A 24,853-nucleotide genomic window follows, 5' to 3' on the forward strand; every position below is an offset into this window, starting at 1 on the left:
TGGTGGCCTTGACTTGAACTTGATGCAGGACTTGCCTGTCTTGACTTGGGACTTGAGCAAAGACTTGAGACTTACTTCTGACTTGCAACCAAAATCACTTGGTCTTTGCAGATGAAACCTTCCATCTGCAGAGCTGTATTTTTTAGGAATGTAGTGAATGTTTCAGCACAAGCACTCACAACTTTTATGGTGATCTGGGCCTTTTGATTAAATCTTGGTGGAGGCCAAAACAGAACTTAACCCTTTGAAACATGGATCGACTTCACTTATCTAGTGCTGCATACAGATAACCTTTCATTAATATTTAAGCCCCTGAACCCCGCGCTAATTGGTTTGATTTTTCTGTCCAAAAACATCTGGAAAAAAAGCAATGTGGAAAAAAATGGCCTGCATTAGTAGATTTAAAATATATATATATATATATATATATATATATTACACCAAAAAATGTCCAGTTTGTTTGTTTTTGTTTGGTTATCGGTAATTTTAATTTTTTTAACTTTCACTAACGCTAGTTTTGTGTCATTACTTCTTTAGTTCATTGCCTTCTCCCCATGTTTGCCCAGGTTTCAAAGGGTTAAAGCAGAATGAGTATTTTACTTGGAATTGGATGAAAAATAAATGGAGCTGTTGAGCATCTGTTTCTGTTTTGGGACTTGAGAGCGAAGCGCCGTTATCATGTCAGACTCCACCTCACCAAAATATTGCTTTCAGCGATGTCCTAGTCCAGTTCAAACACACGATCTGAAAAACAGAAATAACTTCCTTTTTAGGGAGTCTGTAGAAGAAGAAGATATGAGGAAAAAAATATCTAGCTTGGAAAGTTTGAGGAGCTTTTTGAAAAGTTCTGCCTCCTACGAACGGGACACGTCGGACAAAGTCTTGTTGCAGGAAGTTTAACTGCGGGCCAACTAAACATCTCCCGTCACACCTGAGTTGACAGATTCTTGGCAACATCAGAAACACAATCGCTGCTCACATTGTGTCCGACAGCCTCCCACACCTCGTTCAGTGAAGAGAGGAAGGCTGTGCCAGCTGGCACGCACACACACACACACACACACATATACGAGGCCCATATCGTTTTGTGCTCCGGGGGCACGGAGCCAGATTCCCAGCTTGTTTGCCGTCCATCCATCCATTAAGCCTTCATTACTCAAGTCCAGATCCACTCATGGTAAACATTTCGGACACTGATGCTGCAGAGAAATGTTGACAAGTCAGCTGTGAACTTGAGTTCATGGGAATCTCATCACAGAGTAAGAAAGTCCAGGTGTGTGTGTGAGTTTTTTGTTGTTGTTGCCAGATGTCACATGTGATAAACACTGAGATGTTTTCCATCCAGCAGAAATTTAGTTTCTGGTCTGTGAGCCGCTGAAAAAACACGAAATACCCAGACAGTTAAATACTGTGCTCCACTGCACGTCCCTCGCTCTCTCTTTCCCTTTTTTTTAAAACTTTCTTCGCTTCATTTGAACGGCTTTGTCACAGTGATCTTGTTTGGGTGTCTGCGGAGATTTGTTTTGTCTGAAGTAGTGGTTATCTTTTTCTCCCTCTCTCGCTCACACACACACACACACACACACACACACACACACACACACACACACAGACACAAAAGAGAGGGCGAGTTGATTCATGTGGAGGATCCGGGCTGATTTGAGCCGAGTCTTTGAGGAAGAAAAGAGCTTTTCAAAGCCAGGTGTTTCGACTGTTAGCCACTGAGCCGCTGTGGTGAGGCAGGTGAAGCTTCAGTGTTTTGCTCAGCGGCAGCTGAACGGTCAAACAGAAGAGGCATTAAGGCGTTATGATGTTTGTGTTTGTGGCTTGTAGTTTCAGGGTGTTGGTGGAGGGTCGAGCATACGAACAAAATAAATTCAAAATGATTTCAGTCCTGAGAAACTGCTGTGTGCTGAAGAAAACTTGGAGGAGCTATCTTACACTTTGTTATATCCAAAGCAATAAGTATTTACACGTCATCTCAGAGCAGCGATGTTTGTATCCACCTGATGCATTTAAGCCCCGCGGTCAGTCTTATTGTAGCTTTTGTCTGGTCTCCATTAGCGGTCGACAGATTATCGGTCTGGCGGATTACTGGGTCCAATATTTGGCATTTTGCTGATTATCTGTGTTGATATTTTATTTTAATGATAGTCGACAAAATTATTTTAAAAGTGCAAACAGTGTCAGCATGGGAGGAACTTATAGTTTGTAAAACCTCAGGAAGCTTTTTTCAAATGTATTTATTTATTTTATGTTATTTATTATTATTTATTTATTTATTTTTCAGAAATTATTTTATTTATTATTTTACTTAATTTTACTTAAATTTTTACAGAACAGAATCAGTTATCAGTCTCATTAATCACTAATAATCAGTATCAATATCGGCCCTGAAGACCGGTCGACCCCTGGTCTCCACCAAGCCTACACTTGGTCTTTTGATTCAGTGTTGATATGAAATATTGATTGTTGTAGCTCTCAGTGAGGCTGTGTAGATGCTGGCTCAGTGAAAACAGCCTGTTGAATCACCACACACACACACACACACACACACACACACACACACACACACACACACACGGTAGATGTCCATGTACATTAGCATTATTCATAATGTTGACCTGTTTTCCATCCGTAGCCGCAGCTAGATGTACTTTCAATTCATTACTATTGTTTATTAATGTGGAATTGATTTTCCACACACACACACACACACACACACACACACACACACACACACACACACACACACACATACACGCAGGGTCAGACATTCAGAGCATTCAGACATTGTTTTGTCTAGCCAGGTGTGTGTGTGTGTGTGTGTGTGTGTGTGTGTGTGTGTGTGTGTGTGTGTGTGTGTGTGTAAAGACCGGCTGAGCTGGTTTTGGTTTGGCAGAAAAACACTGTTTGGACAGGAACAGCATGTCTGGCTCATTCACACACACACACACACACACACACACACACACACTTACCCACATCCCCTTCCTCTGCAGGCTTGAGCTCACACTCTATCTAACACACACACACACACACACACACACACACACACACACACACGCTTCAGCATAACAGATTTGTCCTTGGATATTTTTTGACTCAACTCTTTCCTCTCAGTGATTGTAACTAAAACACCCTTAATGCTCCGATGATGAACACAAAAGGCACGAACATCTCGAACTTTTAGAAAATGAGGGTTTTGTGTGTCGTGATGCTCATCATGAGTCAGCTGAAGACCTTCGACTACATCTGAGTTTTGGAAGATGGTATTGAACTGCTGGCTGTTTAAGTTTAAGCAGCAGAGTTCTTTAAAAACGGATTTACGACACAGAATGTCACCGTAAATGTGGATGCACGTCTAAAAGCACATGCACAGTTTTCTTTGTCGGTGCTTCTTCAGATTTAGTTGGTCAGATGCTAAGAAACCAATTCTATTGAATTATAGACTGAGTGAAATTCTTACTGACCTAAAATTTGCTCTCATCATCATCCAGTGGCATCTAATCAGCCCAAAGTCCAGTCCACAAGTCTTTAACGTAACAAACGAGAAGCTGAGTCAGCACATAAAAGAAAGTGCAGCTGCAACAATTTACAGATTAATGGATTTGTCCGTCAACAGAGATGAACTGCCAACTATTCTGACAATCAGTTAATCGCCAAAAGTCACGTTTTTGTTTGACATTGCAGTATAATTAATTTCAGTGAGGTTTTGGAGTTGATTGGCGTCACTCAGTATGTTCACATGATGTCAGAAAAAGTCGAATTATTGTGTAAGTCTGACTTAAACTGGGCTTTTAAAATGCGTGTAAACGTGAGTCCGACTGAAATCGGACTTAATGGAATTTCTTGAATCGGACTAACACACCCAGATGATTCGATTGGAAGTTGAGCTATTTAAACATGTTAACACCTTAATCTGAATTTTACTGGACTAGGTGATCTGCTCGTGCTGTAGCCCCGCCGGCCTTGATTTAGGAGGTCAAAGGTCACTGTGACCTGGCACATCAAATTTCTTGTGAACGCAGCATTTTAAGAACCCTTTAGATATTTCTTAAAATTTGGCACAAACATCCACTTGGACCCAGTGATAGATTGATTCGATTTTGGTGGTCAGAGGTCAGCGGTCACCGTGACCTTGCATGTGTCTCACTGTTGTGAACGTGACATCTCAAGAACTCTTTGAAGGAGTTTCTTCAAATTTGGCTCAAACGATCATTCGGACTCATTGATGAACTGATTAGATTTGGTGGTCAAAGTTCACTGTGACTTCAAAACAAAATTTGGCCCTTAACTTAAGAATTCAAACACCAATTATGACAAAATTTCCCACAAATGTCTCATAGGATAAAAAGATGAAGTGATGAAATTTTGTATCCAAAACATGAACCTCACTGTGCATCATAACGTTCTGCAGAAACACTCTTCTGTCCATTACTCAATGTCATATCTCAGGAACAGAAGGAGAGACATCTGGTCAGATACTGAATTAGTGACACTTATTTTGGGTGCCCACCTTGAAGCTTTGCTGATTGCAGAGATCTTCTGTTGGGTGAAGATGTGTGTGAAGCGTCCAAGTTTTAGAATTTGTAGTTTCTTTGCAGCAGTAAATCTCGTTGTCTGACATTTTATCGACCCAGTGATTAATCGATAATTGAGGAAATAAACAGCTGATTATTAGATTTAGATGCCTTGCCCGGGGGCACTCAGCAGGGATTTAACCAGTAACCTCTATTACTAACCTGATGCTCTGTGAGTGTGTGTGTGCGTGCGTGCGTGTGTGTGTACACACATACACCCACCACTGCAGACTGTTAATGATTACTATTATGTCTAGTATCACTTTGGATCACAGCCATTACACACACACACACACGCACACACATACGCAGCGCACACACATACACACACACACACACACACACACACACACACACACACACACACGCACACAGCCCCGCTGCATGTGACCTGCGACTCAGTCTGACTTCCCTCTCTCTTTCACATTCAAATGAATGTGTGTGTGTTTGTGTATGAAGGTCTGACTGTGTGTGTGTGCGATTGTGTATGTAGGACTGAGTGTGTGTGTGTGTGTGTGTGTTTGTGCGCGTGCGCACGGGGGTGCGAGACGACAGGGGTTGTCTAGCTCCTTCTGGCTTGAATTCTAATGAGACTCATACACACACACACACACACACACTTATACACACACACACACACACACACTTATACACACACACACACACACACACACCAGCCAGACAAGCAGCTGATAATGAGGTTTGATTTTCATACGTTTCAGACAGAATGCTCTGCAGGTCAGCTCGTACACAGAGGAGCAGTGTGTGTGTGTGTGTGTGTGTGTGTGTGTGTGTGTGTGTGTGTGTGTGTGTGTGTGTGTGTGTGTGTGTGTGTGTGTGTGATTCCTGTTGGACTTCACATACTCTCACTTTTTCCATTGTTAACATTAATGACCGTGTGTGTCCATTACAGCACGAGGTGTGCCGTTTGCTTTTGTCTCTGTTTTGTCTCGCAGTGACTGATGTTTCTGATGTCAGCACAACCAGACCTCTAGTTAATTTTTATTTGTTTTATTTATTTGTTTAAAGCACAGCCAGACTGCTGCTTGTGGTTACATTAAAATACAGAAATAACACAAGCATTCAACACCCTTGGTATTTAATCCTTTGAAACCTGAGCAAATTGGCTTGACGTCTTTCAGAAACATAGGTGAGGGAAATGAGGAACTTTAGAAGAAATTACCCAAAAATTAGCAATGAAAAACTGTTAAGAAAGTACAAGAAAAAATTACCCTGAAAATTAATAATAAATAAAGTTAAAAAAAAATAAAAATAAAAAAGGAAAATTATATTAAAAAATGCTGAAAAATAATTCTTATTATGTAAAAAAAACCAAAAATTGAATATGTAATTATAATCATTTTAAATAGCTTTTTTTGGACATTTTTCCCTTGCTTCTTTTTAAAAAAATCATTTTCCTAAATCTACTATTTTTTGCAGTTTGCAGAACAGTTCTTACCTTGCTGCTCATTGTCTTTTTTCCAATGTTTTCAAAAGAAATCGAACCAATCTGCTCAGATTTCAAACTTTGAAATACTTGTGAAGGTGCCTGAACGCAGCACAAGAAAAGTGATGTCGATCCAGGTCTCAAAGGGTTAATTTTTCATTCTTGCAGTGGTCTGAATCACACATTTTAAAAATTAATAATGTTTCGTTTTTAGAGAGGTTAAATCACTACTTAATTGCTGTGGTCGTGTTTTTAAAATCAAATTAAATAATATATGAGGAGAGTTAGTGAGCTTTTGACAAATTACTGCACCAGCCGTCGAGCACACGTTGCGTCATTTATCTTGAGTCTACATTATTTTTATGTCTCTGGTGCTGGAACAGAAAATTACAGGTTCAGTACTGTCTACATGCTGGTGAAGAGCAGCCGACATAACAGTGTGGAGATATTTTTATTTATTTTAGCTTCAAACAAACCACAGTCCACCTCAGCAAATACATCAGTAAAGCAATGCACTATGGAAAAGTAATGTTAAGTAATGTTATTTTTGTTTATTTATTTTTTAACATTTTTACAGTTCTTTTTCATGTTGTTAAACTAACATCATAAAATGACTTTAGCTGTTACTATCAGCTCCATTGATGCAACTTCTTCAAGTCGCAGCACATTTGGGAGCTTTAACTGTCTGCGATCGGCTGCTCGTTGCGGGTGTCGGCTCGATGTGTTGCTCATACTGACGGTGAATCACAGAAGTGTGATTTGAGGCAGAATGACATAATCAAAACTGTGACCTTCACAGTTGTATGATGTTCATTTTCATATTACTCAGCTGTACCCAGCAGCAACCATGGGCGTATTGTTAGACAATGGGCCCCTGGGCGCAGATACACAAAAGGCCCCACCACGTCTCAGGAGCCGGACTGACAGAAGTTGTGGTGGTTTTGGCTCTTTTTCTTTGTTCTTGTTGTTTTTAGGTCTCTTTATAGTTGCTTTGCTTTTTTTTTTTAATGTTTTCCGTGTCTTTTTTGGTTGTTTTGTGTTTCCTTTAGTCTATTTTGTGTCTCGTTTGGTCATTTTGTGTCTCTTTGTAGTAATATTCTGTCTCTTGGAGTTCATTTTGTGAGTCTTCATAGTCATTTTGTGTTTTCTTGTAGATAATGTGGATTTATAGGTCATTTTGTGTCTCTTTCGGGTCATTTTGTGTGTCTTTGAGGCCCTTTTGTCTCTATTTTTACTAATTTTGTTACTGATTGAAACAATTTGTGTTTTTCTTGGTCATTTTGTGTCTCCTTTAGTTCATTTTTTGTCAATTTTTAGTCATTTTGTATCTCTTTGGGGCCCTTTTGTGTGTCTTTTAGGCATTTTTTTCTCCCTTTCTATTTTTTTTTTCTCTTTAGGTTTATTTTATGTTTCTTTGTTGTCGTTTTTGTTCTTCTTTCGATGACTATAAATTTTGGTTTTTTTATGTCTGAGGTCATTTTGTTTCTCTTTTAGGTACGTTTTCCTATCTCTCTATATAGTTGTTTTGCCTCCTTTGTGGTTATTTTTTGTCTTTTTTAAGTTAATTTTGTCTCTTTGAGGTCATTTTTTTGTGACTCTATCTGTTATTTTATCCCTGTGTGTAATTATTTTGCGTCTCTTTGCACCTCCTTTGCATCTCCCGGGTCTGTACCCGGTCGGCTCTTTTAGTAATTAATCAATAGTGTATCCCTTTATGATGTAAAAGCCGCTTTATTTCATTCATTAATTAATTTTCCCTTCTGTAATAAGGCGCTCATGTTTGATACAAAGTACAAAAGGCAGTTTTAGGGATGCTTATGTCTGTTGAGCAGGGTGGATTGTGTGTGGACTGATGAAGTTAAATTGAATTTGTCGATGACGGAAACCGGTGTGTCGTCAAAGAGCTAATCTGTAGCTAAATAGCTTCCCTAAACTCTAACAAAAACAAACGGCAGTCCTGCTGTGACCCATATTACAGGTAATACAGAAGTTGGATCATTTTTCTCAGATATTTGATATCATTCATATCAGTCTGTGACCCGCTCCCCGTTAGCGTTAGCACAGCTCGTGCTCCAGATGGGACTCACAGGATATCATGGGAGTTCCCTGGATTAGCACGCTAAATTTAGACTAATGCTCCATTCTCTTCTACTCTGATCTACTCTATTTATTCTCCCCTGTCGTACTCCACCGTACCCACCTCCAGTACTGTTCCCGTTACCTTCCATCATGCTAATCTACTGTACTGTCCTGTACTCTGTTGTACTCTTATATAATCTTTTCTTCTCTGTTCATCTTTGACTAACTTTGTTCTTCTTTTCTGAAGGAAAAAGTTCGTCATTAAGATAAAAATTACAGCTTCAGTAAAGTGAATTTTTTTTTTTCTATCCACAGGCCTCACAATACGATATAATCACCATACTGAAGTCGCAGTATAGTATTGTTGCAATTTTAAATGTTCTGCAATATGCTGAGATAGATATATATATTACAATAGACTCAAATTTATTACTGTTTTTCAACTTAAAATTAGGGGAAGGGGGAAAAAGCTATTGCAGTATTTTTGGATGGCTATATTTATTGATACACACACCCAAAGTATCAAAATTTCTATTTTTGTTAATTATTAAAATGACAAATATAAATTAAGCTTTTGTTAGCCTTCTAGAAAAATAAAATCAATTGCGTTTTAAATCCACTAGATACAGTTTTTACTGCAATAAAAATGACTGAACAGATGTTGATTAAGTTTTTCCTTTGGGGACATAATATGCAGTTAAAAAAGGCATTAAACTGTAACATTGCTATAAAATATTATGGCATAGCGTATTTCAACACGTTAAAATTCAAAACAATATTCTAATAATATATAATATAATATAATATTTTGGGGTATCTAGAAGATATAGTTTTCAGTTTGTTCATCTCGCTTTTTATCTTTTTTAGAATTTATCACAATATTGGATTTAAAAAGAATTTTTCTTTTACTTTCAGTCACAGTATTAGAAAAAAAGCACTCCACCTGTTTGTTTTCAAGAGTCTGACAATGTATTTTAATAAAATATATATATAAAAAAATAAAATAGCATTTACTGTATGAGAAGATAGTTCGGACGAAATGTGACTGTCTGTCGTCTCCAACCAGACGTGTCGAAAATTACGTTTCCTTTCTCAGAGCGAAGATAGAGAGACGAGAATCAGGAAGCAGACAGATAGAAACATGAGGAAGGGATGATAATTGACCTCCCTTCACTACACAAACACACATGCACGCGCACACACACACACACACACACACACACACACACACACACACACACAACACACACAAATACACACCTCCCTCTGCATTTTCCCACTGTAGAAACCAGTAGTGGGAGTTTTGTGGACCAAAGTTCCCACACTTGTTGGCTGCACTGTGACCGTGGCTTCCAAAGTCAATGGAGAGAGTGTGTGCGTGAGAGTGCATGTGTGTATGTGTGTGTGTGTGTGTGTGTGTTTTATGTGTGCATGACCCCCCCGATCCACCCCCTATAGCCTTTCTCATGGAAATTGGCAAGCAAGCAAATTGTGTGCACCTATGACCTATAAGTCTCTCTCTCACACACACACACAGAGAAACACACACACACACACACAGAAACACACACACACAGATACACACACAGACACACACACACACAGCTGTCTGTGCTATTTCTGACTACCCAGACTGTCGAGTCATCCCAGGACCGAGAGGGGAGGGGGGGAGGAATTAGCAGGCTTCTCTCTCTCTTCCTGCCCTTTTCTCTCTTTCTTCCCTCCGTCATTAATGTTTTAATTATTTCTCTTTTCTCTCTCCCCTTTCTTGACTTTCTTTTTCCTTCCAGCCTTTCTGTATCATTTCCTTCCTTTTCTTTCTTCTCCTTATTTCCACGTACCCTTCAAGAAATATTTCTTCATACGTTTCTGTCGCACCCTCTTTATCTTTCCTTGCACGGACGCAGGAAGTAAGGGTTGTTGACAGGGCTGCAGCACCCCCTAAAATCAGGCATGAGAATAAAAAAATAACAATTTAAAAGTTAAGTGCCCTTTTTACTGGTATGTATGTGGGTATTTGTGGCAGGAAATAGCTTATATTTGGCTTTTATCTGTTAATTATCAACAAGTTTAGTCTGTTTATAACACCTCCTCCAGAGTGATGCAACTCACAGCAGATCGGAGCTTTTCTTTCACTCTCAACTCAAGACGTCAGTGCACAGATCATCCTGTCAGACAGACCCGGAGAGAGTTCAGCTCACCACTGTTTGTGGTTTAACCCTTTCAAACTTGGGTAAATGGGCTTGATTTCTTTAGAAAACATTGGAATGTGGCAATGAGCAACTCAAGAAGAAATTACTAAAAAAATAGCAAGAAATTTGTCAAAAGTACAAGAAAATTATCTGATAAGTTTAATTTATTTTTATAAATGGAAAGTTGAATTTAATTTCCTCGGCATAATAATAATGATAATAATAATAATAATAATAATAATAAAATATAACATTGAGGGAAAACAAGAGGGAAGCCCCTAAAAAAATGACGACAAAAACAATAGCAAAAAATAAAATAAAATAAAACATGTTTAAACATTTTTTTAAATTTTGTAAAGTAGTTTCAGTTACATAATTTTTAAAATGATGAATATAGTTCTGTGGACCTTTTCAAAAATAATCTCCTAAATCAACTAATTCCATGCAATTTGCAGGACATCCCTTGCCAAGTTGCTCATTGTTTCATTTTCCCATGCTTTTGAAAGAAATTAAATCAATTTGCTCTGGGTTCGAGGGTTTGAATACTTGTAAAAAGGCATCTGAATGCAGCACAAGAAAAGCGATGTCGATCCAGGTTGTAAAGGGTTAACTGTAGTTGCTGCTGCTGTACGGTGACTCTGTAGGACAGGATTTGTGCTTTTATAGCTCTTGATTATACAGTGAAATATCTCGGGTAACTTGAGGTTGCTCCGGTTGAGTTGAGGTGAGTCAGCTGTCTCGGGCTGGTGCAGCAGACAGACAGAAGTGGAGACATGAAACAAAAACTTATGTAACTCTGTATAATTCTCCGGTTTTCAGTGAAGTGTTCGCACTGCAGCGCTGACTGCAGTCTCTGCTAACAGTGACACGCGTCTGCTGGCTGCCTCATAATCCAGTGTTAAATTTGACAGCAGGTTTAGTCTTTGGACAAAAAATCTTTTTAGTTTTAGTAGTCAGTTTTATCCTTCATGGTCTAGTTTTTCTACAAATACAAATATTTTCTACACACTTCAAACTTGCATTTCCCAAGCAAAGGTTGATCATTATCCAGAAGGGTCAAAATCTTTGTTTATGGTCTCAAACACATTTGATTTCTCTGAAAAACAAAGAAAAAAAACATAATGAGCAACTTGGCAAGAGCTGTCCCACAGACTGCAAAGAATCAGTACATGGTGACAAGACACTGATGCGGAAATTAGCTTGAGGGATTATTAGATAATATCAAAATGTGTGGGGAAAATTTCCATAAAACTGTATTTAGAATTGTCGTCATTATACAATTAAAATTATGTTACAGAAAAAAGAAATAAATGTTTTTGCTTATTTTTCTTATTTCTATTTTTTATTTTTTCACAGATTTCTTGCTAATTTTTGAGAAATTTCTTGCTTAATTGCTTGTCGCCCTCTTCCCATGTTGTTGCTCAGGTTTTTAAAGACCTTATATACATGCTCTTACTGTGTGCACATTTCTGACCTCATCTTGCAGGACTTAAAGTTCCTTTAACTTGTTCAACTTAGAAGAAAACAACAAAACCATCAAAACATTTTCACTTCTCAGTCTTGTTGCATGAGAGAGTCTGCTGATCTGTTCCCTCCCTCTGTGGTGTTGTCTAGACAGGAGGAGGCTGTGAGCCTCGCAGGCAGGCAGACACTCCATGGTTAATCTAAAGCAATTAGCTCATTTGTCATCCGCTGCCTGCTCTCCGTCTATCTGCCTCCTCCTCCTCCCGCATTCAGCTAAAGGTCACAGGCGGTCATTGCCGAGTCAGATGGCTCAGAGAGAGCAGACAGAGAGAGGGGGGGTCGGGAGGATGGAGGGAGGGAAGGAGGGAGGGGTGGAAAATAGGATGATATGAGGGCAGGAGAGATGAAGGAATAGAAAAAGACAGAGTGGAAGAAAATGAGGTGGGAAGGAAGCAGGCAGTGGAGGAAAAAGTATGTAGAGGAGGGAGGTCAGTCAGAGTTGGAGGTGCGGAGAGAAGGTCGGTCTTTATGATGATGTCATACTAAATGCTGCACAGCGTTCATGGATTTTGCATTAATTTGAATACCTGCAAACAGACAGCAAACTTCAACAACAACGTGCTTTATGTCGGAGCCGCCACAGCAGCCAACAACAGTCCACTATGAGAACAGAAAGACGGACAGAACGAGGGATGATAAGGGAGCGAGACAAGATGTGCGGAGCAAGGAAACCATGATAAAAATGATTCGTCAATGACGTTTTTTTCCATGACGAAGACAAGACATTGGCGAGCTAAAAATAGATATTGATAATGACAACTATGGTGAAATCTATGTTTCATAGTCACTGACCAGACCGCTGTTAGTAATGGACTATTAAAAACCCCAAATTAAAGGGATAGTTCACCAAAAAATGAAATTCATGCCGAGGGAAAGTCGGGTGAAGAGAAGAGAAGTTTTGTGGACCATAAATGATAAATGACTTCATGAAACGTAAAAATATAGGAAATCCAAGTTTTTAAGTGTGTAGAAAGTATTTGTTGGTGTTAAAACTAGACCAATGAAATGTGACTAAAATTAAGATTTTTTGTCTTAAGACAAACACTCTGCATGTGTGAGCAGCGCGTGATGGCAGCCTCGCCAAACTGAAGCGTGTTGCTTGCTCGGGGCGTCCACACTGGCAGTGTTTTGGCTGTGGCGCTTCTGCAGATCCGCTTGCTGCTACGATCCTGTATTTTCACTCTTTATGAAGTCGTGCAAGCTTGTACACTGTCAGCAACACGGTCCTGCAGATGTGTCACAGTAAAATGCCTTGTGTAATGTAAACAGAAATGTTCTCAGAGGACTTTTATTATGAAACAGAAGCAGGAAGGTTTGAGTAAAACTGATATATTTGTATTTCCTCATCTCTGTGACAGATGAAGACATTGAAACTCTAATAAAAGGTGGTATAGAGTATATAATTATTAGAACACCATTTTCATTTTCTATCTCTGCTGACAACTGCACACGGCATGCAGAAAAAATTGGCGAGCCACCATTTCTCGAGACGTGCCGCAGCTGAGAAGCAGCTGCGACGCGCTGCTCACACAGTCGGTTTGGCTGCTCTGACTTGTTATCATGGGCGTCGAAAAAAACGCCAAAAAAACAACAGGTTCTGCAACGATCATGCGCAGTGTTTCAAGCGCAAGACTAAATCTAAAATAGCTGCCAAAATTAACACGGGTTTATGTGAGACAGCCAGCAAACGTGTGTCACTGTTAGCAGAGACTCCAGTCTGCAGTCCGAACACTTCACTGACAACCAGAGAATTATACAGAGTTACATAAGTTTTTGTTTCATGTCTCCGATTGGGCCTGTTGCAGCAGCCTGAGAGAGCTGACTCACCTCAGCTCAGCTCGGGAAGTCTGAGCCCAGCTGCAGAGTCGTTGCAGCGTCCCTTTAACTTGGCCGGCCAGTTAGTTCTCAGGAAGTCAGTACGTAATAACAAGAGAGGTTACAAGTTGGTGAGTCAGCGCTCTCAGTGACTTAACAGCAGAAAGTAATGTGAGTAAACGTCTCAGTTAGTAGGAAATCAGACTTGAATCATTCTTTTTCTGCAAATTTGTGGCTCCATCAGACGTTTACATGAGAAGAGCAAGAAGTCGTCATTCTGTGGAAATTTGAAACGAAGTGAAAAATTGTCTTTGGCTTGATTACACATCGTTGGAAACACCATGAGACAGTTAGATTGAGACAGGCATAAAGTGCAGAGTATTGTTTTAAGGGTACTGGTGCGTTAAGGTGGGTGCAGAGATCACGTCCTCTGTATTGTCTCTGAGAATATCTGCACCAGTTTACACACTCGAAGACGGAAATTACATATAAAGACAGACAAATTTTCTTACACTTCTTGTAGTTTTACACCAAAATATGACATTTAAACAAAAAATAAACTAGCAAAGACAACAATTTGGCTTGTTTTCTCTAAATTAATTTATTCCCGGCAGAAAAGGGAAAACCGTTTTTAAATGATGTGATGTTTTTAAATGAATAAAAGCTTGAGATCAGTTGAAGAAAGTAACTGTTCAGATAAAGTCTTTGCAGCCTCGTTATTTTTGGATGCACTCATTAAGAATCATTAAACACTGAGCAGGTGCGAAAGTCATTTTGTGAAAAAGAAGCTTAACAAAAGTCAGTATTTTCTGTTTATTTGGCTTAAATAACTGGCTGTACACTCAGTGCATCCTGAGTGCAGTTTGGCTCCGTGTTAAAGGGAAAGTGTTATTGTGTATCTTCACTGACGCATGTTTTGGCCTCAAGGATGTTTTTTTTTCCACCGCTGCATTTGCACATTTGCTCTAAAAATTATTTTGTCATGCCAAAAAAAGAGCCTAAAATTGAAAGGCAGAGAAGCAGGAGCGAGGGAGAAGAGAGGCAAGAAAGAGAAGGATGAAAAGGTGCCTGGATGTTGCACCAAAAAAATGTTTCTCTGCTTTGCTAAAGTGGAAAGAAATGGTGTATCGATATTATTATGTAATCTCGTTGCACCTTCTTTGGGGAAATTCACTGGCAATGTGCAGAACATCTGGATGGAAACATAACACAAGACGATTATTTCCCTGTTAGTATGCAGAATGGAAGGAGTGAGGTAACGGAGGGAGGGGGAGACAGCAGGAAACGAAGGAGAAGCAAGACAGGGAAAGAGGAGAGAGGAGGTCTGCTGACTGACCCGATGACCTCTCCATTTGGGAGCTGTCAAGTTTTTCTGCAGGCTGGCACACACACACACACACACACACACACACACACACACACACACACACACACACACAGAATTATGACTCATCCAATCAGAGAAGCTGAATGAAAACAGCAAATGTTTTATTAAATTTCTTCAAAGCTTCCACACCCTGTAATTAATGATCCAACATCTAATAAAAAAAAAATCAATCAAAGTGTAAAAACATAGAAGTGACTCTTGACGTGGAGTCACTTTAGTTTTTACGCTCGCATGAGGTGATATTTCAGGCGATTTTAAATAGCCATATTTCCAAAACTGCAAACACTTTTTTGGCTTTGGCTTTAGTCAGTAGGAACTGGCTCCTTCATGATGCAGCAGGAGCTACAAGAGCTGTTATTGCATCACATAACTCTGAGAAAGTTGTGCAGAGCATCAGGAAGTTTTGAATTCACAATTCCTCTGTGAAATCGTGAACTATCAGCTCCCAGAAATCCCTCATACGTGGCTGCTCCCACCTTTCTCGCCTTTCCATTATCGCTCCCGAAACACGCCAACGTTGCCTTGGATTGGAAATAATGTTTTGAACATCCATCCTCATGATTCTTGGAAAGTTATCACCAGAGAAGTCGCAGAACATCACTCAGTGGAGACGCAGTCATCCCGCAATTGGGTTTTATCAACAGTTTGAAAATATCGTTTAAGTTTTGCTCAGATCCGTCATGGAAACCTGCCTTCTGTCGTATTAAGTTGAGCTGAAAATTTACCACTTCCAAGCAGAAGAGAGAAGATCGTGTTATGTCAGAGCCTCACGATGCAGAGCGTCTCCTCCTCTGTGCCGCTGCATCGCGTCCGTCAAAAACACGCACGCCACAGCAAAGTCACACTAACTGGCAAGAAATCCCCAAAAAATGACTGCGTGACTTGAGGCAGTTTCAGTCGACTGAAGGGTCTTCGACTTTAAGGAGGCAGCCCATTAATTACATAAAATGTAAAATTCATATTGGCAACTCTTATTTCTGGAGTCCACAGTATTGTTATTGGTTGACAAATCCTCAGTTAATTAAGTGTTGATGGGGATTGTTCTGGAGTGCCAGCATGACAGGAAACTTTGGCATCCACAACCATAATCATTTTTGCCATTTTATAAGATTAGAATGACTAATCAGATTGTTGCATGAGCATGTAGTAATGTGGCATAACGTCAGGAAAACAAGACAACGAGGTTTTGTAATGTTTTCGACTGAGAAAGATAAACAAGAAGGAACGAGGGAAGAGTTGTGGGAGTGTTTTTGGCCGAAAGACGAAGTTCAGCACCAGCTCACAGAACAGAGAGACGGACAAGCTGTCAGCAGGCAGTGTGCCCTCACACACACACACACACACACACACACACACACACACACACACACACGCGCGGTCATGTAGTGAAGGTCTGGGTGTTTTACACAGATGGCGAGAGCGGCATCACAGTGCGTCTGTTCCTGTTCGCCTTTTACAATAATTCTTGTCTTCAGTAAGCAGAGGAATGTGATCTGTTTACATTTCACTGTTTTAGTCTGTTTATGTTTCGTGTGCGTGTTTGTCATTTCCTCCTAACTTTCCTCACTGTATCCTTTCCTCTGTTCTCCTGTGATAGTCAGTAAAATGATGATGATTGTGGAGAATTTTTCTTTCTTTTGTACTTTTTTTCGAAATAACCATAATATTTTAGAAATTAAAAATGATGGAAGTGTAAAGTGGAAGTGAGATCATGTGACTGTCTGGTGATAGTTTTAAACTCAGTGTGTGTGTGTGTGTGTGTGTGTGTGTGTGTGTGTGTATGCTGTCTCAGCAGCAGTTCACACATTAACTCTCATATTTACAGCTGCAAACAGACTCAGTTCCAGACTTGTCGGTCTGAAAATGAATCCCCCATTTATTTCTGTCCAACACCTCATTATTGAGCTGACACCAAATATATTTGCTGCATTTATTTGTGAAGCAACCACCACGGAAAAACTGAATTTAAAAAAAGAAATCTTCTCCAGACTTCACCAGATTGCGTACTGATCAACTTTATCACCTCCAGCTGCAGGTTTCTGACGTAGCTGCAAAACTTTTCCCAATTCCTACAAAGTTTGAGCAACTTTCACGACTTGGCTAATGGAAAAGACAGACTTTTTGAAAAATGCAGACAAAGATCTCTGATTGAAACATTGCAAAATTAAAATTCATTGGGAGCTTTTAGTACAGCGTGCAGATCTTTTGTTTGATTCTTGTGTCTGTTTTTGATCCTGCACCTGTAGAAGTCCTTTGGATATGTGTGCTCTGTTTGTTCCTGCTCATGAAGGACACATTAAAAAATATTTCGGTGAGAGTCAATGTCTTGGCTGTGAAATATGTCGGCCCTTGACTTTAGAGGAGGCTCTCAAAGCTTTAAAGTTTAATTCTTTAGCTGTAGTCAGCTCAGAGTTACAGCAACAAAAACAAACAAACAAAAAACAACATTAAAATGCCCACAGTAACCTCTCAAACCACCCTGTAACATAACCCACATCTCCACTGTTGACCCGTGTTCAGCACGCACCGATGTCTCATAGTTTCTCCACAACACAACAAAATACACAACTTCTCTGTCAGTTTATTGGCAAAGTGCCGGCATTTTAAAGGCAGAGAAGATGATAATCTTAACCCCGAAATACTGTTTTTAAGCGGAGTAACCCTTTCATAATCTTGAATTTTAGAATTTGACCTGTTTTTTACATAATCAACAAACGTACTCAACAAACTAAAATGTGGATTTCTTTTTACAAGTTTATCAGCTTTCTGAAGTTTGTTGCTTTACATGTCTAATGTGTAGAGGGGGTGTGTCCCCCGTCCTCGTCTCTCTCTCATCATTATTCCATCCGTCCCTCTGACCCATCTGTGTCTCCCAGACGCTCCCACCACTCCCCCTCTCTTTCTCTCCCTCTCTCTGTCTCTGTCTCCCCCTCCCCTCCTCCCTCACGTCGACCCCTTTTGTTCACAGCTATTGGGTGGTGTGTGTGTGTGGGGGTGCAGGACGGGTCTGGTCAGCTGTTTCCTCAATATGTGTGTGTGTGTCTGGACAGTGTGGGAATGTGTGTGAGAAAAAGTTGCAGACAAAGCTCGGTGAAGCCTCAGAGTGTGTGTGTCAGCCGGTGAGGACACACACGGTGTCGGAGCATCTGCAGGAGGACATGTAGTTTGGAGTTTTACTGTTTTTTAGTTTCTTTTATTTTTGTTGTTTTGTGTTTAGTTTTGGGGAAACAAAGATCTTCAGGTTATTATCTCAGGAATACAAACATCCGCCGGAGGAAGTGTTGGTCCGACTAAAGATCTTAAAGAGCAGAGAGAGCATGCAGCCTTCGTCAGGCACTCACAACCATGACAGCTGTGTTCAGACGCAACTGTGCGGTGAGTTTCTCAGCTGCGCTCACAGAGGAGAAAACCCGTCTCTGATCGAGTGATGTTGTTGCTGGTATATGATACTTTATGTCTATGATTCTTTCTCTTTAGTTATTTCATTTTTTTTCTTTAATTGTTCATTGTTTTGGATGGTAGAGTTTTATAAATAATCAATCTAATTAGTCTAATGAAAGCCATTTATCAAGCTCAAATCCCAAATATTCACTAGTTCTCAGCTTCTCAAATGTGAAGTTTTTCTGTTTTATATTGTCTGTCTCATTATTTTCAATATCCATAATGTTCGGACAGTTGGTCGGACAAAATGAGCAATTTGAAGCCTGTTTTTTCACCTGCTTTTGAAGTCGTGAAGTTTAAAAGGACAAGTTTTGGGTTGCTAGCGACGAACAATCCTTTTGACAGGTGATAATAATGCCACAGGGTCTGCACGTCCTTTAAAAGTCTTAAAATGTCTTAAATTCGAATATTCCTTAAAATATTAGGCTTTAATTGTCATTAAATAGTTTTAGGACTTAATTGGCTTCAAAATTAATTAATTCAAATTTCTGATGTTACTTATTTTTCTTGCAGTCACCTTTTGGCAAAATGTAGATTAACTTAATTTCAGTAACCATTTTCCTACATAACACCTGCCTCAATCTGCAATTTGACTTCCCATTACACTAACCTACAGTGTGAAATTTGTCAAAAAAAATCAAAACCTGTGGACCTCCTGATGTTAGTGCATTAATAAATGCTCATGAGTTTCTCACTTGCTACAATGAAGAGCCAACAAATCTGCAGTTAATAAACTGATTTTTGAAATTCTCTGGAACTTTTCCAAAAATTCATAGATCTGAAAGTCATTTTGTGCAGCCTTCCTTAAAGAGTTAAATATAAAAACACAATGTTAGTTTCCTGCAGGAGGAGAAACACCAGCCAGAGAGATTTTTCCTTATAACTGATGATGTGACGATGACACTGTTGACTTGTTGACTATAAATGAAGCGATTAGAACATATCATTTGAGTAAAGCAGCACCTGACTTTAGATAAAATTTCCTACTTCGCTGTATATGTTGATATTTCGATGTGAAATGACATCACAGACTCTGATAAAGATTTTTTTTGTCCATAATAATCTTCACACACACAAATAATCCTAGAAAATAAGCCCTAAATAAGTTTGGTTGTGTCTCCTGCCTCCCGTATATCACCTCTGGATATTTTGGCCGTTGCATCACACAAACGTTTTGGGCTCTTGCTGTGGTTGTGTTGATCATGTGCAGGCTGCAGGGGGACATTGTGCTGATTTATTGACCTCATGTGTTCATGGAGTGAGTGACACAGTCAGTGGAGCTGTGACGTCTCATCAGTGTTGTTTTGAAAGTGATTTCAGACGAACTAAACAGATTAAATCCACATCTGAGGATCATGTGTGAGAGGCTGAATTCATAAAATCATATAAGTGAGTTATAAGAGTCACCTGACTCTGTGTGTGTGTGTGTGTGTGTGTGCGTGCGTGCATGCGTGTGTGTGTGTCTGGTTAGCTGGTCAGAAGAACATAACAAGACTGTGAGAACTAGTGTGAACTGTCTGAAAACCAGTCTGCAGTGTGTGTGTGTGTGTGTGTGTGTTTGTCTGGTGTCTGCAGGACTCTTAATGTTCTGCTGTCTGACTTGGCCCTGACCTCCGCCTGCTCCCTGTGAAAAAAAAGTGTGAGAGAAATGCTTCGTTTGTGCGTGTGTGTGTGTGTGTGTGTGTGTGTGTGTGTGTGTGTGTGTGTGTGTGTGTGTGTGTGTGTGTGTGTGTGTGTGTGTGTGTGTGTGGTGGGGGTGGTGGATGCAGGAGGAGGGGTCAGAGCAAACTGCCTCTAAACAAAGCTAGCCCTGTCTGTCTGTCTGGTCTCGTCTGGCTCTGTGTGTGTGTGTGTGTGTGTGTGTGTGTGTGTGTGTGTGTGTGTGTGTGTGTGTGTCAGACACTCTGACCTCTACATAAGGACTACATCTCTGTCTGGACTGTGTCTGAAAACCTTTTTTTTTCTCTCTCTCTCACAACACAGAAACACACAAACCTTGTTGTCGAATTGACACTTTACAGTTTAGAGTCAGGCACCATTTTGAGGGTAAACTGCTGACTGCTGAGTGTGTTTTATTAAATACCATTTGAGGTGTTTTATTTTTTATCACCATATCCAACAAAGAAGCCCAAGCCAACAATAAATGCATCAGGTACTGAAGCCAATAAGTCTTTAAATCAGATTAAATCAGATTTATTAGTGCAGTAAAAATGTCATCATTGGTTTTCCATGATAAAATCATCGCTGTAGTTGCGTTTATATGATTTTAGATGTTTTTCTTCTCTGGTTTAGAAGGAAAAGTCATATAATACAATGTTTTACTGCCCATTAAAAGACAATCTTAAGATATTGAATAGTGTTCCTCTCTTGAGTCAAGTTCCAAAAATACATTATACTTCATTTCCCAAAATGCATCTGAATAGTCTTTTCATTAGACCCCCTTCTTGGGAAATGCCCATGTTTTGCAAACTTCACGCTCCAGTTTATAAATCAGCCTGCTGTTAAAAATAGGTCCAAACCCGATCAGATTTACCCCGATGACATCACTGTGACATCATCAGGGTTATTTCCCTCCGGATCAGATGAAAAGGACTAAACCACGGCGAGTGAGCTGATCGTGATCTCTGTCTCTGCTTTGTTTTTGCAGCCCAGCTGGAGTTCGTCCAGATCCTGGTGATCGTGGTGGTGATGATGGTGATGGTGGTGGTGATCACCTGTCTGCTGAACCACTACCGCCTGTCAGCACGCTCCCTCCTCTCCAGACACGCCCCCACACGCAGGAGACACCTGCCGCTGGCCAACGTGAGTCAAACATTTACACTGTGAGGCATTAACAGCTCTGACAGCTCCTGCTGCATCATGCCTGAGGGAGCCGGTTCCCACTGACAAGCATGAAGCCGTCGCATCATGTGACCATTGCAGTTTGGACAAATATGTTTTTTTCCAGTTGCCTAATTACCACCTCATGCGAGCCTTAACACTTTTTAGCGATGGTGTTTTTTTTTCCAAAATTGACGTTTTTCCATTAGGTGTATGTTATATTTGCAGTTTCAGTCTAAACAATTTGAGGGTTAATGGAAACTTGTCTATAGACACGGATGTCTATGACGGATAGCTGCACAGGATTATTCTTGGTGTTAATAATCCAACTTGCTGTCTCAAACTTCTAACTTCTTTTGAGGAATCTGATTTGAGTTATTTTGGGTACATTTACGTCTTGTAATTAAGGACGAGCAGATGGCTGCCTGATCATTAAAGTTGCATATTCTTAGTGTAAATGTGGCCAAACTGAGGGTCTAAAGATTTGGTTTATCATAGAACAAAGGTGGTTACATGGTTAACCCCTAACATCCCGGATCAAGCTATTCTCCAGGATGGGCTGACCTTGTTCGGAGCCGACAGGGCACAAGACTCTGATGCAAAATCAAAAAATGCACTGCAGGAATTGTTTGATGCCACAGGCAGCAACATGCCTGAGCAACCAGATGGAGTTTTCATAGTAGCTGCTGATTTTAATCAGCTCCTACTTCAGCTCCAAAGATGTATCAGGATCAAGGACAAATTGTAATTTCTTTTTTTTAAAAACGTAGTTACTAATAAATCTACCTTGTACCTTGCACCCAAATTTAACATTTTTCTAACTGCAGTTCATTCAAAAATGTTGTATTCTAGCAGTTAATATATAGTGTGTATCGCAATATAGGCTTAAAATATTGCAATATTATTTTAAAGCCAAATCGCCCAGCCTTAGGTAAGAGGAAAAATAAGTATTTTTGTTTTTGGGATGAACTGTCCCTTTAAACGTGAACATAAACACAAGAAATGTGGGATTTAAAAACAATCACACATGATTAACTGCCTCAAATATCACCATAGAAACGTATAAACTTTACATGATTCAGTAAAAACATTTTCAGGTTCAAAGAGACTTCCCACAGTGCAGAATGAAAAGGCGGAGCTGTGTTTACATTAGTTTAGTCACCGTGAGGACGTTTCTTAATGAAAGACAGAATCAGAAGAAAAACCGAGTTTGAGGAGCTCTGAGTGACAGCATGTGATCATAGTGATTAACCACCGCCGCAGGCTAACGCTAAGACACTGACTCACTACTTCATTAAGGGCCACAGTGGCTCGCAACAACTATGTCAAGACACACACACACACACACACACACACACAGACACAGGCTGACTTACACTTGGGGCTCCTCCAAACATATGATTTCACTTGTGCTCCCTGAATCACCTGCTACTGAATCACTGATGTGTGTGTGGCTCCAGTCTGCAAGTAAGACATGAGTAAAGGATGAAGCATTATCGTGCGCACACACACAAACACACAAACACACACACACACACACAGACACACACCCACAGACACAGACACAGACACACACACACACACACACACACACACACACACACACACACACACACACACAGACACACTACCAGAGCTCCTGATAAGCTCAGAGGAGTCATTGTCCTAGTTAATTTGGATTATCAGACAGACACACTGACACACATACAGTCAGTCAGTCACACACACACGCAGACAGACCGGCAGGAAAAACTGAAGGCAGAGAACAAAAAACCTGCACAGACGTTGGAAAAGTTCCTCCCAGACGTCTTTAAAGAAGTGAAGAGCTGCTTTTGTCTTCTCGATGCCTCGCAGCGAGACACGACAGATTTTAAATTATTTCCACAGCAGTTTGTATTCACTCTGCAACTTTATTAATCTAATGGTAGTTGCAGCAGTAAAAGTCAAAGATTGATCTTGACAAACAAAGTGTGCAAAGTGCTTAAAACTCTGATGATCAATTTAAAAAAATAGAGATTTGAGAAATGTTACATTATTAAGTTTTAAAGATACAACAGTAAGCGGAGCCCCCTAGTGGATGCACAACAGAGCTCAGATCCATGTACACAAAATCTGTTTTATGCATGTAGTTTTCTTTACCATATTTGGCATATGGAGAAAATACACGCTGTTTCCACTCCAGGCGGCAGGAGAGGATCCATTTATCTGGATTCTTGTGTACTGTATCTGCAACATAACTTCTTGTCCTTTTATCCAGTGATCCATGATATGCATGCAATCAACACGTGTTGAATTCTGCACCTTTCACATAGATAAGGCACTTTGCACCATGCACTTTATACCATGCACTTTATACCATGCACTTTATGGCAGACAGTTTACATTGCTGCTGTTACTGCAGTTTTGTCCTCTGTATAAATTGTTGTATTTTCTTTTCTTTTCTTCTTTTTATTTTTTCCTTGATATTTCTAGTGTCTGTTACCTGCCAAGGGACTGCGGATGTAAATAAGCAGTCTTGCTAACTAATACTTACATTTGTAACTTGATTTTTATTAATATGCTGTGTTAAAGAGATGTTCTCTCTCTTTCTGTCTCAGGAGGGATGTCTGTGGTCTTCTGAGGGTACAGGGACCAGCAGTGGTCTAAATGAGGTGAGTGAGGTGACATTTAGTTGTGGCGAGTTCCTTTAATCAGAAATCATTATACTTAATTCATATCAGCACAGTGTGACACAGCAGTAATCTGGTGTCCTTCCTCCTCACAGCACCAGGTGTACAACCCACGTCCTCCAGACAGAGCGGTCCCCTCGTCCTACCTGCAGCGGGAGCCTCAGCACGCCCAGCCCCAGTCCCAGCCTCCTGCTCTGCAGTCCCAGCGCTTCCAGCACACTTACGCCCCGAGTCGCTTCCAGCCGACGTACCCCTACCTGCCCCAGAGCCTCATCGATCTCCCCCCAACCATCTGCCTCTCGGACGGCGAGGAGCCCCCGCCGTACCAGGGACCCTGCACCCTGCAGCTTCGAGACCCCGAGCAACAGATGGAGCTGAACCGCGAGTCGGTCCGAGCACCGCCCAATCGAACAGTGTTCGACTCCCACCCCCTCGACCCATCCAGCTCCTGTCTGCAGGCCAGGTGAACAAGTCGTCAGTCACGTGTGGTGTTTGAAATCCCTCCCTAACCCTGTGGCGCTCATCGCACGCCTTTTAGAGCTCACTTATGCTCAACGTTAAATACGAAGGCGATGGAGCCGTCTGTCCGTTCTCTGCACTCAGTTTGTTAGTATTTGTGCACATTGTCTGAAACATTAGCAACTTCAGTAAACCAAGTTATATATGTGTATTCTGCCGGTTGCGAACTTGTCAGTGATATTTGTATTTTCTTAAACTTGATATAACTCTTACACTTAAACAGAACTCGCAGATCTCCAAACTAAATTATTTGCGAATCCTCTTGATCATGATCATGTTGCGTTAACACTTCAAGAACAAGGTTTACTTTTCGGTTTTTGAGTTGCAACAACTTCACAGAATTAAGTAAATAAAGCTAGATTGTAATTAAACTCAAC

The 24,853-nt window shown here is 40.3% G+C and overlaps 1 protein-coding gene across 1 annotated transcript in view; it reads left to right on the forward strand.

The window, feature by feature from the left end:
• Positions 1-24,853, forward strand: part of pmepa1 (prostate transmembrane protein, androgen induced 1) — a 44,905-nt gene that overhangs the window by 16,025 nt on the left and 4,027 nt on the right. The window contains exons 2-4 of the mRNA XM_042510360.1: positions 21,116-21,270; positions 23,886-23,939; positions 24,053-24,420. Of these exons, the coding sequence (XP_042366294.1) occupies positions 21,116-21,270; positions 23,886-23,939; positions 24,053-24,420 (577 nt within the window). The remainder of the gene's footprint in view (positions 1-21,115; positions 21,271-23,885; positions 23,940-24,052; positions 24,421-24,853) is intronic.

Source organism: Plectropomus leopardus, chromosome 2 (genome assembly GCF_008729295.1).
Source record: "Plectropomus leopardus isolate mb chromosome 2, YSFRI_Pleo_2.0, whole genome shotgun sequence".
In the NCBI taxonomy this organism is placed as follows: Eukaryota; Metazoa; Chordata; class Actinopteri; order Perciformes; family Serranidae; genus Plectropomus; species Plectropomus leopardus.